Consider the following 18,373-nt stretch of genomic DNA (forward strand, 5'->3'; position numbering starts at 1 on the left):
TGGCCAATAGACACATGAAAAGATGCTCAACATCACTCATCAGCTGGGAACGGCAAATCAAAACCACAGTGAGACCTCACACCTGTTAGCATGGCTGTTATCAAAAAGAGAAGAAATAATAAGTGTTGGTGAGAACATGGAGAAAAGGGAATCCTCGTGCACTGTTGGTGGGGAATGTAAATTGGTGCAGCCACTATGGAAAACAGTATGCAGTTCCCTTAAAAAAACTAAAATTAGAACTACCATGTGATCCAGCAGTTCCACTTCTGGGTACTTATTTGAGGAAAACAAACACACTCACTCGAAAAGATACATGCACCCCCATGTTCACTGAAGTGTTATTTACAATAGTCAAGATATGGAAAACAACCTAAGCGTCCATCAGTGGATGAATGGATAAAGAAGATGCGGTATGTATATACTGTGTAATGTTATTTGGCCATAAAGAAGCACGAAATCTTGCCATTTGTGACAATATGGATGGACCTCGAGGGCATTGTGTTAAGTGATATAAGTCAGAAAGAGAAATACCGTATGATCCCATTTATATGTAGAATCTTTATTAAAAAAAAAAAAAAGCTCATAGATACAGAGAACAGATGGATGCTTGCCAGAGTTGGGGGTTGGAAGATGGGTGAAATAGGTAAAGGGGGTCAAGAGACACAAACTTTCAGTTATAAAATAAACAAGTCATGGGGATTTAATGTATTCCATAGTGACTATAGTTAATAATACTGTATGGCATATTTTAAAGTTGCTAAGAGAGTAAGTCTTAAAAGGTCTTACCACAAGAAAAAATTCTGTAACTATGGTGGTGACTGTTAACTAGATTTATAGTGCTGATCATTTTGTAATATATATAAATATGGAATTATTATGTTTTATACCTGAAACTAATATAATGTTGTATGTCAATTACATCTCAATTTAAAAAAATCTTTTGCCTGTTAAAAAAATTATATGTCTTTTTATTATTTAATCAACAGAACTCTTTATATAGTCTAGATACAAAGTCTCTCTATCATTTATATAATTTGCAAATATTTTTCTCCCAGGCTGTGGCTTGTGTTTTCTTTTTTTTTTCTCTCTTTTATGGTGTCTTCTGAATCACAGAAGTTTTTACATTTGACAGAATCCAATTCGATTTCTTCTTTCACGGATTGTGCTTTTGGTGTATAGCGAAGAACACTGTCCAGCCCAAGGTCATAAAGATTTTCTTCTGTATTTTCCTCTAGAAGTGGTAGAGTTTTAGCTCTTATACTGAAGTCTCTGATCCATTTTTTAAAAAGATTTTATTTACTCATTTGAGAAAGAGAGCACCAGCGGGGCGGGGAGGAAGGGCAGAGGGAGTGGGAGAAGCAGATTCCCCGCTGAGCAGGGAGCTGGACACAGAGCTCCATCCCAGGACCCTGAGATCATGACCTGAGCCAAAGGCAGATGCTCAACAGACTGAGCCACCCAGGTGCCCCGTCTCTGATCCATTTTGACTTAATATTTATGTATGGGATGAGATTTAGATTGAGGTTTTTTGCTGATTGTGCAGAAAAGATTTATCAAAGCAGACCTGAGACAGCTATCCTTAGAAAGCCTGCTTGCAAGGTTGGCCTTTGGCTGGTGTCTGGAAACTTAATTTCAGGATTGTTTCCACCATTTCCAGAACTGATAAGAGGGGCTCACTGTGCCTGAACTGTTTGCACAAACAGTGTGGTTTATGCTGAGTACCTGCTTCCTTCTGGGAGTCTGGAATTTTGGAACATGCTAGAAACAAGTGCCTACCTGACCAGTCCCCAGTAAAAACCTAGACCACCATGGCTCGAATGAGCTTCCTGAGTAGAGAGCATTTCACACGTGTTGTCAGAACACTGTTGGAGGAGTTCAGCACATCCCATGTGACTCTCCTGGGAAAGAGGACCCTTTGCAGCCTGTGCCTGGTTTCCTCCAGACCTCACCCCGTGTACCTTTTCCCTTTTGCTGTAGTAAATCAGAGCCATGAGTACAACTATGTTATGAGTCCTGTGAGTCCTCCGAGTGGATCACTGAATGTGGGGGTGATCTTGGGGACACTGTTGAAAAGACTGTCTTTCCTTCCTTGAAATATCTTGTCACCTTTGTCAAAAGCAATTGACTGTAAATGTCAGGATTTATTTCTGGATTCTGTTTTGTTCCAACGCCTATCCTTATGTCCATACTACATTATCTTGATTGCTGTGGATTTATAGTAAGTTTTAAAATCCGATAGCATAAACCCTCCAACTTTGTTCTTTTTCAGAATTATTTGGCTTCTAGGTCTTTTGCATTTCCATATAAATTTTAGGATCAGTCTGTCAATTTCTACTAAAAAGTTCACTGGGATTTTGACTGGAACTGCATTGAATTGATCAATTAGAGAGAATTGACACCTTAACAATAGTGAATCGTCTAATGCGTAAACACGGACTGTCTCTCCATTTAATATGCACTGTTTTGTAGTTTTCAGTGTACAAGTCTAATGCTTCTTTTGTTAAATTTATTTCAAAATATTTTACTCTTTTTGATGCTATTGTGAATGAAATTGTTTTCTTAATTTCGTCTTAAGAGTGCTCATTGCTGGTAGTGGAGATAAAATTGATTTTTGTGGACTGAATTGTATCCTGTGACCTTGCTGAATGTATTAGTTCTAGTATGTGTTTTGTGAATGCCTTGGGATTTTCTACATACGAGATTATGTCAACTATGAATAAAGACAGTTTTACTTCTTCCTTTGCAATCCAGACGCCTTTAATTTCTTTATTTACCTATTGCCACTGGTTTGAAGTTCTAGTACAGTAGTGATTAGAAGTGGCAAAAATGGATGTCTTTGCCTTGTTCCTGATCATAATGGGGAAGCATGTCTTTTCACCACTGGTATGATGTTAACTTTGTGTTTTCGTAGATGCTTTTTATGAAGTTTTGTAAATTCTCTTCTGTTCCTAGTTCATTGAGAATTTTTATCATGAATCTGTGTTGGACTTTTTTTGTATCTATTGAGAGGACCATGTGGTTTTTATCCTATTTCCTATTAATATGGTGTGTTACAGTAATTGATTTTCAGATATTAAACCAACCTTGCAATCCTGGGATAAGTCCCACTTGGTTGTGGTATATAATCCTTGTTAAATGTTGCTGGGTTCGGCTTGCTAATATTTTGTTGAGGATTTTTGCATACATAGTCATGAATGATGTCGGTTTATTGTTTTGCTTTCTTGTGATGTCTTCCTCTGGTCTGGGTCCGGGTAAGACTAGACCTCATAGAATGCGCTGAGGAGCATTACCTCCTCCTCTGTTTTCTTAGCCATTTCCTTTCCAGGGGATAATTTATGGTCTTTTTGGGTGGCTGGGAGCAGTTCTCTTTTCTCTTCTCAAAGCTAATTCTTTGCAGGGGTGTCTTAAGATTCATGTCTGGCAGCTCAGTTTATCAGCTACGTCCCAGGTCCATTTACTGGCAGGAGTGGCTCAAGATAGGCCAGGTGCATCTCGGAGACATCTTTCCTGGTCACATCTGGCCCTCACATCTGCAAGTGAACCCTCAGAACTTCCTTATGGAGTCTGGGAGGTCTGCTCCCTTGGCAGCTGGGCAGCTTGGCTGAAGGCACTTTCCCCCCCCTTCTCTTCTAACAGAGTAGCTACGAACCACAAGGTACGGGAGCAGGTGCGCCTGGAACTGAGCTTCGTGAACTCAGACCTGCAGATGCTCAAGGAAGAGCTGGAGGGGCTCAACATCTCAGTGGGAGTCTACCAGAGCACAGAGTAAGTGGGGGCAATGCTTATTCTAGTTACTTTCTGAGCCTCAAAACATGCCATATCGGGTTGGTGCCCAGACAGACCTGAGGATGTGGCTGACCCCGCTTTGGGAAGAGAGGGATTGATCAGGTTGAGGATTGAGCATGGTGCAAGAGTCAAGGGATGAGCAGATGGAGTTTGTTGAAAATACCTGGGGAGTTGGACAAAAAGGTATCCAATTGTCCTTGGACCCTTGCAACATAGTTTTAGGGAAGAGCTGCGGGTGACTGGGTCCAGGTGAAGAGACGCCATCTCTCACATGGCTGTATCATAAAGATGCCCTGCACGCACACTTGTGGTTGGATTTGAGAGCCAGCCTGCCAGGTGGGGTCCCACATTGCCCTCCCTTCTTCCCTGTCAGCCTCATCACCATGCACAGGGCCTGACTGGGTCATTCTGTGGATAGGACGCAAAAGCACATACACTGCTTGACAGGGATCATTTACATCAAAGATTAAGGGGACATATGCGAGTTCCCTGAGGAGACACTTCAGAAATGTGCCCCAGTAAATCTTTGAGAAACAAATGTCATAATTCAGAAGCCTCCCCTAGGGAGTGTTTGTGGGAGGCACGGTTTTGAGGCAGGGCCTTCAGAAAAGCTCAGAAAGCCTCCCCAGGGTGAGCTACCTTTGAAAGAGAAGTCCATCTTTACGGAGAAATAACTTTGAGAAGCTCTGTGTGGGGAAGTGAGACTTCTCAAAAGGTGGGTGAGTGCCAGGGGAGACTCAGTCAGTAAACAGTCCTGTGGATTCACAAAAGGATGACATTTGGGAACCCTGAGTCACCTCTGGAGTGTGCTTTTCCTGATTGTCTCCAAGCCTCTTTGTGGCGCGTGGGTGTTTTTCAAGGCCTGAGGGAAAGCGTTAGTTTGTGAAACCTCTCCTCTTCCTTCTGTGACGTCCATGTGTCCTGGCTTGCTCACCTGTGGACTCCCAGTGTGGTTTTGAACACCTAATCAGAACACCAAATATCCGCCGTGGTATTAAATTCTAGCGTTCTGTGCAAAGGTCGAAGTTTCTTGAGTAAGCGAGGCAGGTAATGGTTTGCTGGTAAATGGAGGATGTTTCATATTCCCACTTGCTGTCCTGGAACGCGGGGAGGTCTGTCGTGAGGGCAGCCCGCAGAGACAGGCACGAAGGCCCTTGTGTGATTACAGCGTGGCTCTCGGTGGCCGGGCAGTCCCCTGTGCCATCGGGAAGAGTGGGGAGAGAGATGTGCAGGTTCATAATGACGCCTTGGGGTCGCCTCCGCCCCCTTCCTGTTTTCAAAGCTTTTCTTTCTAAGCACAGTTGATCTTTAAACGTTTCTGCGAGGCAGGCGGGGAAGAAACAGTCTGGCTGGGCAGATGAGAAAACACGAGGCTGGAGGTCATGGAGGGAGTTAACGTTAGCGCAGGGTTGGGGCTGGGGTGCCCTGGCTGCTCTCCACAGTCCCGGGGAGAACAGGCCTTGTCTGCAGCCCCAGTGGGGTGAGGGCAGGAGGGTGCTGGGGGGCCCAGAGGAGAGAGGCATGGTCCATGCTCTCTCCCTTCCAGTAGGGTCCGGCTTTCCCTGCAGGCTTTGGGGAAGCCACGCACCCCCACGGTTGGAGCTCGCCTGCTTTTAGCGCAGCCCGTGGTTTTCTCTTGGCCACAGAGACAGTTTCAGCTTACAGCTGCATTGTCCACTCACCCTGCTCAGCATTCCTGGCCTTCTCCCCGGCTGGGCTGAGCGGCCCCAGGAGGTCTCCTGTTACAGGTCAGGGAGCTAAATCCCTATTTGCAAAACACAGCCCGAGCCCCCTTTACTTCCTGTTGGCCCTGCCCCTGTACCTAAGAATGTAGGCTCAGGGCATATACTTCCAGGCTGACCTGTGGGGGAACTAACTGGTCAGTTGGTGGGGGGGAGCCACCCACGTGGGGAGCAAATAGCTGTCCAGGGCATGACACTAGGCTGGAGCTAGGTGCATTTAGGTGTCCAAAGGGGCCCCGGCCCTCAAGGCCTTCCCCGTGCAGGTGATGGGACACAGAGGAGGATACGCCCCATCAGAGGAGGCCCCCGAGAGCCCAGGATTGGAGGGCCGCAGGAGAGGTAGGACCTGCCCTGGTGAGGAATGGGGGAGGAGAGTGGGGATGGGCGCTGATGAAGGAGGTCCACTGCACCCAGGTTGGGGAGCAGTGCACACCCCAGGCCCAGACCCTGGGACACAGGAAGTCCTAAGCACAGTCACTCAAAGAAGGGTGGAGATCGGGACCGAGGTCAAGGTGGTAGGCCCTCATGTGTTAGGCTGCGTAGTCCAGAAGTCACAGGGTGCTGGGATTGGGCTTAGAACAGAGACAGGCACATAACCAGAGTCCTCTTTATGGAACATGAAGTAGTGTTTGCGGGACTGGGGTCCAAAGGTGGGGGGGCCCTGAGCTGGGCTGCTGGGCGCAGAGTGGCTGGGATCCTGATGTTCATTACCTTGCTGTGTTCCTTATAGGGAGGCATTTACGGTCCCGCTAATTCCGCTTGGCCTGAAGGAAACCAAGGATGTTGACTTCTCCGTGGTTCTCAAGGTAAATCTCAAAGCAATGGACACTAGACTCACTGTTTAAAAAAACAAACTAGGAATTGTGTATCCCTTGCAAGTGGCCTTAGGCTCAGTGGGCTGAGTGTCAGCGGATTTCTGCAGGGCGCCTGTGGGCCCCTCAGAAAGCCGGAGAACCTTATGCTGTCTGTCCTCCTGTGACCTCACACCATCTTTGGTCCCTCCGAGGCTCAGGGGCCCCAGAAGGCAAGTTAAAAACCTGGGCCTGCCCTCCCCAGGAGGACAAGCTAGAGACAGCCCGTGGAGGATGTGCTTTGGAATTTTAAAATTGTGCCCTATTTTAATTTTTTCTTAAATTTGGAAACCAATTTAGGCCATGTTTATGGGAGAATCGCTAATTTTTCCCCCAACATTTTATTATGAAAATTTCTAAACTTAGAGAAAAACTGAAAGAATTTTGTAGTGAATCCCTATATACTCAGTACCTAGATTGTACCATGAACATTTTGCTAGAGTTACTTAATCACATATTTATCCATCTGTGCATCCCTGTATCGATATACCAATCCATCCTGTTTTTTGTTATATTTCACAGTGAATCGAACGTGTTGGTTCACTATCTTTAAATACTTAAAGAGCTGGAATTTATGGGGGGTTTTTTTTCTCCATGAATTCCTGGGTATCCAGCCTCCTCTCCTCTCTTTCTTCCGTCCTCCTTCTCTCCCTTCTCTTTCTGATTTTTTTCTCTTCTTTTTAAAAAAATAACAGCTTTTTTTTTTTTTTTTTTAAGATTTAATTTATTTATTTGAGAGAGAAGAGAGCAAGCATGAGCAAGAGCATGAGCAGGGGGGTGGGTCAGAGGCAGAGGGAGAAGCAGACTCCCTGCCGAGCAGGGAGCCTGATGCGGGGCTCGATCCCAGGACTCTGGGATCATGACCTGCGGCAAAGGCAGACACTTAACCGGCTGAGCCACCTAGGTGCCCCCCAAATAACAGCTTTTTAAAAAACCAGTATCTGGCCTCCTCTTTAACTGTGGGGGTCCCTGGTAAGCAGCTGCTACCTGTAGGCCCACCTGTGCCTGAGGGCTGGATGCTGCACTCTAGGCCTGTGGTTCAGTGGGGGGATTCAGGTGGGAATTGGAACAGGTGCTTTGGTGCAGGCCCCCGGAGAGGCCTCACCCCCACTCCAGGGCCAGGAGAGGCCTCCCTGTGCCCGGGATGCCCTCCCCTTCCTCCTCTCCCCAGCCCCGTCATTCTGAGTTTTAACGAATCACCTCCAACGTCCATTTAGGAGGAGAAAGGCGACGTAGGGGGGGAGGTAGCGCCGGCCTCTGAGTCCCCTAGCACAGGCGTGGAACCCCAGGGTCGTGAAAAATGCTTCCAAGTATTATGTTTCTTTGCATAGCAACCTGTTAGTTGACTCATCTTGGACTAGTTTTCATTTAGAGAAGAAAAAAATTATCCTATGCAGGTTGGGCACAGTAAAATCTGACCTTTGAATTCTTAATCGCAGGAAACAAACTGAGTGTTGTTGGAGTGGGGGGTGGGGTAGGAGGGATGGGGTGACTGGGTGATGGACACTGGGGAGGGTGTGTGCTCTGGTAAGTGCTGTGAATTGTGCAAGACTGTTGAATCTCAGATCTGTACCTCTGAAACAAATAATGCAATATATGTTAAGAAAAAAAAAAGAAGAAGAAGGTAGCGGGAGGGGAAGAATGAAGCGGGGGAAATCGGAGGGGTAGACGAACCATGAGAGACGATGGACTCTGAAAAACAAACTGAGGGTTCTAGAGGGGAGGGGGGTGGGAGGATGGGTTAGCCTGGTGGTGGGTATTGAGGAGGGCACGTTCTGCATGGAGCACTGGGTGTTATGCACAAACAATGAATCATGGAGCACTTCATCTAAAACTAATGATGTAATGTATGGGGATTAACATAAGAATAAAATTTAAAAAAAAACCATAAAAAAAAAAATCTGACCTTTGAAAAGGCATCGGTTCATACTTTGAGAGCTGCTACACTTGACCTCCATTCTGGAGCAGAGACCGTAAGTCTGTTGACCGAAGCTCTTTCACTCAGGGCCTTTTTGACTGCTGCCTTGTTTACATCTAGGTCCCGGTCCCTGTCACTTTGGGGCTTGTTTTGGAGTTTGAGAAGGGACGTTGATAGTGTCACAGGACTCGGGATCACACGAGATTTGATTTTCTGGGTAGAAAACAACCCGGGAGCTGCAGGCTTTGCACCAACTTTTTCCAGGCTGCCTGAACTTACAGATGTCTATGACACTCCAGACAGTCCTTGTGTCTGTGGAAACGTCTTTAGGTGCTTTTGTAGAGTGGTTTCTTTTTCTTTTTTTTTTAAAGATTTTATTTATTTGTCAGAGAGAGAGAGAGAGCACGAGTAGGGGGAGCAGCAGGCTGAGGGAGAGGCAGACTCCCCGCCGAGCAGGGAGCCCGATGCGGGGCTCCATCCCAGGACCCTGGGATCATGACCTGAGCCGAAGGCAGACGCTGAACCAACTTTGAGCCACCCGGGCGCCCCTGTAGAGTGGTTTCTTTATGATTCCGTTTGTTGCTTGGTGCCAGGGTTGCAAGAGTGCAGGCGGGTTAGAGGGAGACTTGGAGCAGCTTGGAGATTTCATGGGCATCTGTAAGGATCCAAACGTGTCACGTGCTGGATTCCACATTAAACTCAGCGGAAGAAAAAAAAAATCACATGTTGCGGGCACGGCCAAGTGCTATTCAGCTGAGGCTTCCAACCATGTCATTTTAGCCTAAGAGGGACTCTTCAAATGTCAGTCATACGAGAATGAGAACATCAGGGGACGTTCTGTTTTCTCCTTCCCGCGTTGTGTGTTGGAGGGTCCCAGGCAGGTGCTGCAGGAGAACTCGGCCAGCTTAGTGAGGACAACTCCAAGTGTGGCTTGTCTAGCGCCTCACTGTGCATCCGTGTGACACTTTGTGGTCAGTAAAGCTTCACGCTGTGCTTTTTCATTAAAAGGTACCATCAAGGGGCGCCTGGGTGGCTCAGTCATTGAGCGTCTGCCTTCAGCTCAGGTCATGATCTCAGGGTCCTGGATAGAGCCCTGCTTTGTGCTCCCTGCTCAGCAGGGAGTCTGCTCCCCGCCCCCTCCATTCTTTCCCGCATGTGCACTCTCTCTCTTTCTCATCTTTTCAAAAAAAGGGCACCATCAAAATAAATTCCCTTTCCAGAGAATTCAAGTTGGTTGGGTAGGTTTTTTATTTTTTGGCCTTCAAATACAGCTTTATTTATTTATTTTGATTAAGAATAGGATTGTAAAACATTCGGAAAAATAGCAACACATGAAAAGATCCCTCCCAGCCCCAACACCTCTCCCTGCTGAGCTCAGTAACCTGCTCAGCACTTAATCTTTGGAGACTGGGGCTCTTGCTCTAATCAGGGACCTGACTCATGAGGGTGTGTGACTCATCCCCTCCCCTCTGTTAGGGCTTTGAGTGGTGTCTGTTGGCGGTAGGTGCTGAACAGGGTGGCTGTTAATCTCATTCTTTCCGCAGCTTCCCAGTGCTTGCTATCGTCTGTGGCCCACCACTGAGCATCTGCACTCTTCACCCAGTGTTCTCTTTGGATACATTTCTAGATGTGGATTTGGTAGGTAGGAGATATATATGACCTACTTACCCACCAGAAGGGGTCCCGCCTGCATTCCTACCCCTGTGTGTGACCGCCTGTCTTCCCGCACCTTACATTACGCTGGCTATCATTCACCATTTGGCCTTTTTTATGGGATCTTTTTGATTTTTGTGAAATCAGGCAAAATAATAACATTACGGTTTGCATTTCTCTGATCAGTACTAGAGTTGGATACATTCTTGTGTATGTTTCTTTGCCCTTTACCGCTTTTGCTTGATTTCAAAATGACTGTTTCTGCCCTTCGTCTGCTTTTCCATAGTTTTGCTGTTATTTCTTATAAGAGTTCTTTTACATATGAAGGGTATTAACCCTTGGTTCCTTGGTTATATATATTGCAGATATTTCTCTCAGTGCATTCTCTCCTTAATTTAACTTGTTATACAAGCAATAACCAGTTTAAAAAGTATAATACATCTATTTTTGCCACTAAGATTTTATGTTGTTGAATTTACTAATCCCTCCCTTTACAGTTCTGCCTCGATGTTCAGAAAGGCACTGTGCATGCCAAGATGGCATATTTTGCTATTATTTCTCTCAACTGTCTTGTTTCATATGTTTTTGCATCAAATCTTTAATCTCTCTGGCATTCGTTTTGGGGGTAAAATATGAGGTATAGGGCTATAACCTTTTATTTTCACCAAATGGGTAGCCAGTTTCCCCTGAACTCTATATAAAGAAGCCATCTGTGGTGCTGGATGGTGTCCATTTCCCTCTGTGACCGCCCCCCCACCCCCTGCATCTACCCTCCTCCATCCTGCTCTGCACCAGGGAGGCCGCAGCAGGCTGGAGGGGCTAGGAGGACAGGGACATTTATTCTCCAGGCTGCTCAGCTGGCTTCCTTTTGTATTCCTGGCAGGGAGGGCCTGGTGGCTTTGGGTGCCTACCTCAGGTAGCCATCTCTCCGGGTTTTCAAAGCTCCTTCTCCTTCTTGACCCTTTAGCTCTGGGGTTCTAATGGCCCTGAAGGTTCTGCACCATCCCTGTGGTTTCCCTTAACCCTGCCCACACCACTGTATTAGCCCTTTTCCTTAAATTCACATCGGGCATGCCGTCCTTGGGTGCCACCTTCTTCCTGTCTGGACCTGCTGGGTGCTCTAGCCTTTCCCACTTCTGTAGAATGCTGGCTTTTGTTAAGACACCTGATTCTTCAGTCTACTTCCGTCTGTTTCTGATCCATGCCTGGTTTCGTTGTCTATCCATTGCTCACTGTTTAATCCCTATGTGTTTTAATAGCACATTAGGGCAAGCCTCCTTTATGACCATGCTTTTCCAAATGTTCTTGGCTTTTCTCCCACATTTTTACTTCCATATTTTGTCAAGTTTTCCCGAAATAGTACTTTTGGGTTTTGATTGAAATTTAATTAGATCATAGCTTATGTAGGACAAAATTGTATCTTTACCATATTGCACGTTTTCATCTATGAACATAATGTTTCTAATTGTTGATATGTCAACAAATAGCAAGTTTTATGCGGGGCAGGGACCATGGCTGTCTTACTAAAAAAAAAAAAAAAAAGACTTAATGCTTCCCATTTGTAACACCTGGGTGGATTTGGAGACTATAATGCTAAGTGAGGTGAGTCAGTCAGAGAAACACAAATACCATATGATTTCACTCATAAGTGGAATTTAAGAAAGAAAACAAAAAAGAAAAAAGAAATAAGAGACAAGCAAAATACCAGACTCTTAACCATAGATAACAAACTTCTGGTTCCCAGAGGGGAGGTTGGGGGGGGTGGGGGTGAAACAGGTGATGGCGATTAAGAGCACACTTATCATGATGAGCACTGAGTAACGTGTAGAGTTGTTGAATCACTATACTGTACAAATGAGACTAATATAACACTGTATGTTGACTATACTGGAAATTTTTAAAAATGCCTTAATGAATACATGAAAGAATGAAATAACTTATGTCTTTCAGTAAAGCTTAATACTTAACTGCTCAGTGAATTCAGTTAATTTTATCCCTGGGAATATTGCACTTTTGTTGAGATGGTGCAACTGGGAAGTTATTGTTTCCCAGTTATATTTTTCTAACTGGTTATGGCTTATGTAAGAAGGGAAGACTATTGGGGCGCCTGGGTGGCTCAGTCGTTAAGCGTCTGCCTTCGGCTCAGATCATGATCCCAGAGTCCTGGGATTGAGCCCCGCATCGGGCTCCCTGCTCAGCGGGAGGCCTGTTTCTCCCTCTCCCACTCCCTCTGCTTGTGTTCTCGCTCTCGCTGTGTCTCTGTCTGTCAAATAAATAAATAAAAATCTTTAAAAAAAAAAAAAAGGGAAGACTATTGATTTATATCTATTAACTTTGTGTCCATTTCACTGAATTCCTATTATTTTAGTAGTTTTTCAGTTGGTGTGCTCTAGGTTTTGTAAATGTGCCATTATTTTGCAAAAAAAAAATTATATCATTTTTGTTTATTCCTTTCTAATATTTGTCTTAATTTATTGGCTCAAGAACTTCAAAATTATGTCATATAATAGAATTATGTTGTGTAATCCTTGTCTTATCCCTGATGTTTACAGTGCGTTTCAGCTAGACATTTTTTATCCTACTATTTAGTATGATAACATTTAATATTTAAACATTTATGTTTAATCTAGCTTAGGAATGCATTTAGAATTTGTGTGCTTCATCCGGGTGTTTCATTTGTGGAAGTGCCCAAAAATTCTCTTTGACTTTTATGAGGTTAACGTAAAGGTTTTTTTTAAACTTACCTTAAGTATAACTTGTCTCCTAATTTTAAGAACATTTTTGCCAATGTCCACAGCAGAGTTTGACAGAACAATGTGCTGTCCTGAAAAGGATGCAGTTTCTCTCATCCCTGAGTGGTGACCCGTAACACTGCTTTCAGGGATGTCATCAGAGAAACCCTAGATGAACTTTGTCCTCCAGATCATTTTCACCATTGTTAACATCACTAATAACATAATTCTAGTGGAAGATCATTTCACATTTTACAAATGGTCTTTGTATTAGTAGAGGAGCTGATTCCAAACATCAGCACTTTAAGTCGTAAAGAAAATCTGTGACAACATCATAAAATGAAAGCAAAAATTGGGTAAAAATGACCAAATTGAAAAACAGAAGGAGCCTCTGCATATCCTTGGACCCAGCAAGGCATCTCAAAATTTATGCTGAGGAGCTAATCAGAGGTGTGCTTGCGGATGACTATCATGGTATAATCTCTAATCACAGAAAACATACAAGTGACTTAAATGTCTAACAAGAAGTGGTTAAGAATATCATGATATAGGGGCGCCTGGGTGGCTCAGTCAGTTAAGCATCTGCCTTCGGCTCAGGTCATGATCCCAGGGTCCTGGGATCGAGCCCCACATAGGGCTTCCTTCCCCGGGGGGAAAGGGGGGAGCCTGCTTCTCCCTCTCCCACTCCCCCTGCTTGTGTTCCCTCTCTCGCTGTGTCTCTCTCTGTCAAATAGATAAATAAAATATTTAAACAAACAAACAAAGAATATCATGATATATATTGGCCAGCAATTAGTAGGTGCTCAATTTATTTGTTTAATAGATGAGTTGTACACGCATTACATTGGAGGATTACATAATCATTAAAAGTCGTGTTATGGAGGGGTGGCTGGGTGGCTCAGTCGGTTAAGTGTCCAACTCTTGATTTTGGCTCAGGTGATGGGATTGAGCCCTGAGTCGGGCTCCGCACTCAGTGCAGAGTCTGCTGGAGATTCTCTCCCTCTCCCTCTGCGCCTTCCCCTCCCTGCGTGTACGTGCTCTCTCTCTTCTTTCTCTAAAATCTTAAAAAAAATTTTTTTTAAAGTCCTATGACATATGCAAATGTTTGATACATTGCCAGTTCAAAAAGAAAAGCACAGCAAATGTGTATATTCATTTAACAAAACCCCCATTTTTATAAGATGAGGGTGTGTGAGTGTGTGTGTATGTATGTGTGTATGCACGGAACATAGCATAGAACAAAGCAGGAGGGGCTTTAGTGTAGAAAGTGTGTAATGAGAATCCACTCACAGACACCTGAGAACACACAGTTGAACATGTCTTTCCTCCACTTTCTGGTAGCACTTAGGGCAGATGCTATGCAAGAAGCCACTCTCGATGCCCTTTATACTATTTTTATTTTTGTTTGTTCCCCATCATACTTGCCATCTTCTAATATATAATATAATTTACTTATTTATCTGGGTTTTTTTTTTTTAAGTTTTATTTATTTGAGAGACCGAGCATGAGCGGGGGGAGAGGGCAGGGGGAGAGGAAGAAGCAGGGTCCCCATTGAGCAAGGAGCCCGATGGGGGACTCGATCCCAGGACCCTGGGATCATAACCTGAGCCAAAGGCAGACGCTTAACCGACTGAGCTACCCAGGCATCCCTAATTTACTTATTTGTTGTGCCTGTCACTTATTGTCTGTGCCCCCTTGTGAGAATAGAAGCTGCATGGGGAAGTCTTTGTTTTGTTCACTGGTGGAGCCCAGGCCTTACAAACAGTGCCTGGACATAGCAGACGCGCGTCTGTGTGTGCTGTATGCCTGGATGAACTCACAGAGTCGTCATCGAACGCTGGACTGGGGACCCGGTTAGGGGGTCTCATCCAGGTGCTTCATTTGTGGAAGTGCCCAAAGCTGCTCTCACAAAGGTTCCTCTCGCAGTCCCTGAGGGTAGTAGCCGCCTACCAGCTCCTAGACGTGAATTTCCTTTGCTGGGAAGGCCCTCTGCCCAGGTACTGAAGGCGGCCCACAGGATGGACATCAGAGCTCCTGAGTGTCTGGGATGTTTGCCACAATTATTCAACGTATTGTCACTTACACAGTCACTTGAATGTGACGCAAAGACATTATATTTTATTATTATTTTTTTAAGTAGGCTCCATGCCCAACGTGGAGCTTGAACTCAGGACCCTGAGATCAAGAGTCATGTGCTCTACCATCTGAGCCAGCCAGGCGCCCCCACAAACACATTTTAAAATAAAAAAAACGACTTCAACTTTCCTTTTTACTGAAGCAACAAGAGGAACATTTTTAAATATACATGCAGTTCAGAAAATAAATCCCAGCATCCAGAAAAATCACTGTAGCATATAATCTCCTGGTTGTATGAATTCTACATGTATTTTTAAACCGGGGGAGGGGGGCACATTAGACATTCCTGTTTTACCTGTTTATGGTTTGGAATGACACCTTACAGGATCCCATCTCCTTTTTCTTACAGGATTTCATCCTGGAACATTACAGTGAGGACAGCTACTTGTATGAAGACGAAATAGCAGACTTGATGGATCTGAGACAGGTGCGGTGTGGTGTGTGGCGGGCAGGGGAGGGAAGGGGAGGGGAGGGTGGCTGCCGTGGAGGGTGGTTGGAGGTGATAGGGAGGTGCTTTCAGAACCCTCTGTTCAGCCTGGCCACAGCAGGGGACAGACACGCCCCCTGGCACATCTGAGGCTGGATTCAGGGACTCCTGAGCCTACCCCAGCCCTCTCCACCCCTCCTAGTGCTCAGGGTAGCAGCAGCGGGGGTCCAGGCTCTGCAAACATAGCAAGTGTGACATCTGGGGTGGCTGTGAGCTGCGTCCTCACCTACTCCCCCCCCCCCCCCCCCCGTCCCTTCGGTGGTTCCTTTCCCTCCAGGCTTGCCGGACACCCAGCCGGGATGAGGCCGGGGTTGAACTGCTCATGAGCTACTTCATCCAGCTGGGATTTGTGGAGAACCGGTTCTTCCCGCCCACCCGACAGATGGGGATCTTGTTTACGTGGTAGGTACCTGAGGCCCCCCTGCTGCCCTCCCCTTCGGCACCCCGAGGCTCCTCTGCAACCCCGCCCCCTCTTTCAAGCGGTCCCATTTCTACAGGAGAGCCTGGAGACACGTAGATCAAGGGGTGTTTATGTATGAAGGGGATCCAAGGGGAGAAGGCGCCAACAGACCGTGGCTTCTTGCTTCTCCAAGCAAGTGAGCCGAGGAGAAGAGGCTTTTTTTGTGTGTGTGCTCATTTTATTGTTGGGGAGACACGGGGGCTCCGAGGTAGAACTAACAAGAAGCAAGATTCTTGTTCCAGATGGGACAGGGGGTGGGAGTCGGGTTTTGTCCCAACGACAAAGGCAGCAAACAGAAATAGATCAGCTCTTAAAAACCTAAGTGGGGCATTTGATTCTTCTCCAGAGTTGGTATTTTCGAAGGTTAGTGCTGTTTAAATACTTTGGAGATGCGGTACCTCTTCCCTGAGGGTACTTAGCATGGGAGAAAGGAGGCCGCGGGGCATATTCGGAGCAACATTGCACCATCGCTGGTGGCTACAGATGCTGTCCTTTTGAAAGGATAGGCACATGACTTTTGCTAAAGATGCCTTAGCTGCCTACTCGGAGTGAAAGGGTAAAGGTGATTTCTCCTTCGTGTTGAATTAGGAAGAATCTCCACGTCTACCTCCTGGTTGACGGGTGAACTTTAAAACAAATCCTGAGTCTTTTAGACTTGAGGAAGAACTATGAGGGTTTCATAATTGCTATGTTTCCTTTAGGAGAAGACACACACACACACACACACACACACGTATTTTTGGAGTGGGAGAGGGGGGTCGGGGGCAGAGGGAGAAAGAGAATCTTAAGTAGGCTCCACGCCTAGCATGAAGCCCAACTTAGGGCCCGATCTCACGACCCCAAGATCATGACCTGAGCTGAAATCAAGAGTCAGACACTTAACCGACTGAGCCACCCAGACGCCCCAAGAGAACACATATTTTTAATATACCTTATTTTTTAGAACAGTTTTAGGTTCACAGCAAAATTGAGAGATTTCCCATATATCCCCTACCCCCACACATTATCACCCAAAGTCCATAGTTTACATTGGGGTTCACTCTTGGTGGTAGTCATTTCATGGGTTTTGCCCATGTGTAAGGACACATTTCCATGTTATAGGATCACACAGAGTAGTTTCACTGCCCTACAACCCTCTTCTCCACCTCTTTCTCCCTCCCCGCCCCTCAACCCTGGCATCTACTGATTCTTTTTGTCTCCACTGTTTTGCCTTTTCCAGAATGCCAGATAGTTGGAATCATAAAGTATGTGGCCTTTCTCGGAGTGGCTTCTTGCACTGAGAAATATGCATTTAAGTTTCCTGCATGTCTTCTCACGGCTTGATAACCCATTTCTTTTATTGCTAAATGATATTCCACTGTATGGTTGTGTTGCAGTTTCTTTATCCGTTCACTTTTGGAAGGACATGTTGGTTGAGAAGCCTTCCTTTTGTGTGAAATTGTGGGTATCTTTATTCAGTGTGATCAGCCCGTTGGCTTGCTTGGAAATGAATGCTTCATTGCATGTGCATCTTTGTATTTTATTCAAGAAGTGAATTTTGTCCGCTTTCACCCCAAAGCGGCCTTCACCAGCCAAATAATTCATGTTCTCAAAACCTATTTCTTTTAACTAGGTATGACTCGCTCACCGGGGTTCCGGTGAGCCAGCAGAACTTGCTACTGGAGAAGGCCAGCATTCTGTTTAACATCGGAGCCCTCTACACTCAGATTGGGACCCGGTGCAATCGGCGGACCCAGGCTGGGCTGGAGGGCGCGGTGGATGCCTTTCAGAGAGCCGCAGGTGTGTCTCCAGGAAGGCTGCCGGGATAGCGTCCTGGCCTCACTGGGGGGCAGGGCACGGGGTTCTGCAGCGGAAGAGGGTCCATGGGCCTTCCCCAGGCCCATGCTTGGGCTCCCAGGGCTGTAAGGGCCAGGCGGGTTTCTAGTGCTGGTGTACTTTCCCACCGAGAGAATTGCTTAACGGCTCAAGCCCTAATGGCCCATGGACACAGCGAACCCCGTGGTTAACAATTAATCTTTTCCGAATGAGTGGCCCCAAGGATGGCAGTGAATGAATTGTTCCTTTGAACACTGTATTGGGGAAGGGGAATACGTTTTTCTCAAAGAGTGCAAATGTAGGCTCTTTCTTTTCTCTTTCACCAGGCCTGGTTCATCACTACATGTTACTTTCCATGTGTTTATATTGTGCTCATTGTGGAAAACTTGCCTGCCCGAGGCTCTCCTCTGAGCCCTCTGTCAAGTGACACTTAGCATCAACCTGTAGAGGACCGGAGGTTGCCAGGCTGGGTGTAGTGGGTGGGTCTGGCTCCGGGGTGTCTGAGGGTCCTGCATTGCTCTCCTGCAGCAGGGCCTGTGGCTGGCGGACTTGCCACTGGGAATGGTGGGAGAAAGCAGCCACGCGGCCCAGACCACAGCACGATCCCCTGAGCGGGCTCCGCGCCAAGTTCCCTTCTGTGCTGGTCCTCGTCACTCTGCTTTGGGGAGTTACTCCCAGAAGGGGATGTTTGGGGCGTCTCACTTTGCTCTGCAAGGCCATGAAGAACCAGAGCTTTGTCATTTTGGCTGATCGTGAAATCGCTTATGTTAAAATGACTGATCCCTTGGGGGAC

The 18,373-nt window shown here is 46.1% G+C and overlaps 1 protein-coding gene across 1 annotated transcript in view; it reads left to right on the top strand.

The window, feature by feature from the left end:
* RHPN2 (rhophilin Rho GTPase binding protein 2) overlaps window positions 1–18,373 on the top strand; it is a 60,780-nt gene that overhangs the window by 25,918 nt on the left and 16,489 nt on the right. The window contains exons 3-7 of the mRNA XM_035023508.1: window positions 3,637–3,765; window positions 6,259–6,334; window positions 15,168–15,245; window positions 15,583–15,707; window positions 17,378–17,544. Of these exons, the coding sequence (XP_034879399.1) occupies window positions 3,637–3,765; window positions 6,259–6,334; window positions 15,168–15,245; window positions 15,583–15,707; window positions 17,378–17,544 (575 nt within the window). The remainder of the gene's footprint in view (window positions 1–3,636; window positions 3,766–6,258; window positions 6,335–15,167; window positions 15,246–15,582; window positions 15,708–17,377; window positions 17,545–18,373) is intronic.

This window comes from Mirounga leonina, unplaced genomic scaffold (genome assembly GCF_011800145.1).
Source record: "Mirounga leonina isolate KUSES-001 unplaced genomic scaffold, KU_Mleo_1.0 Mir_177, whole genome shotgun sequence".
Lineage (NCBI taxonomy): Eukaryota > Metazoa > Chordata > Mammalia > Carnivora > Phocidae > Mirounga > Mirounga leonina.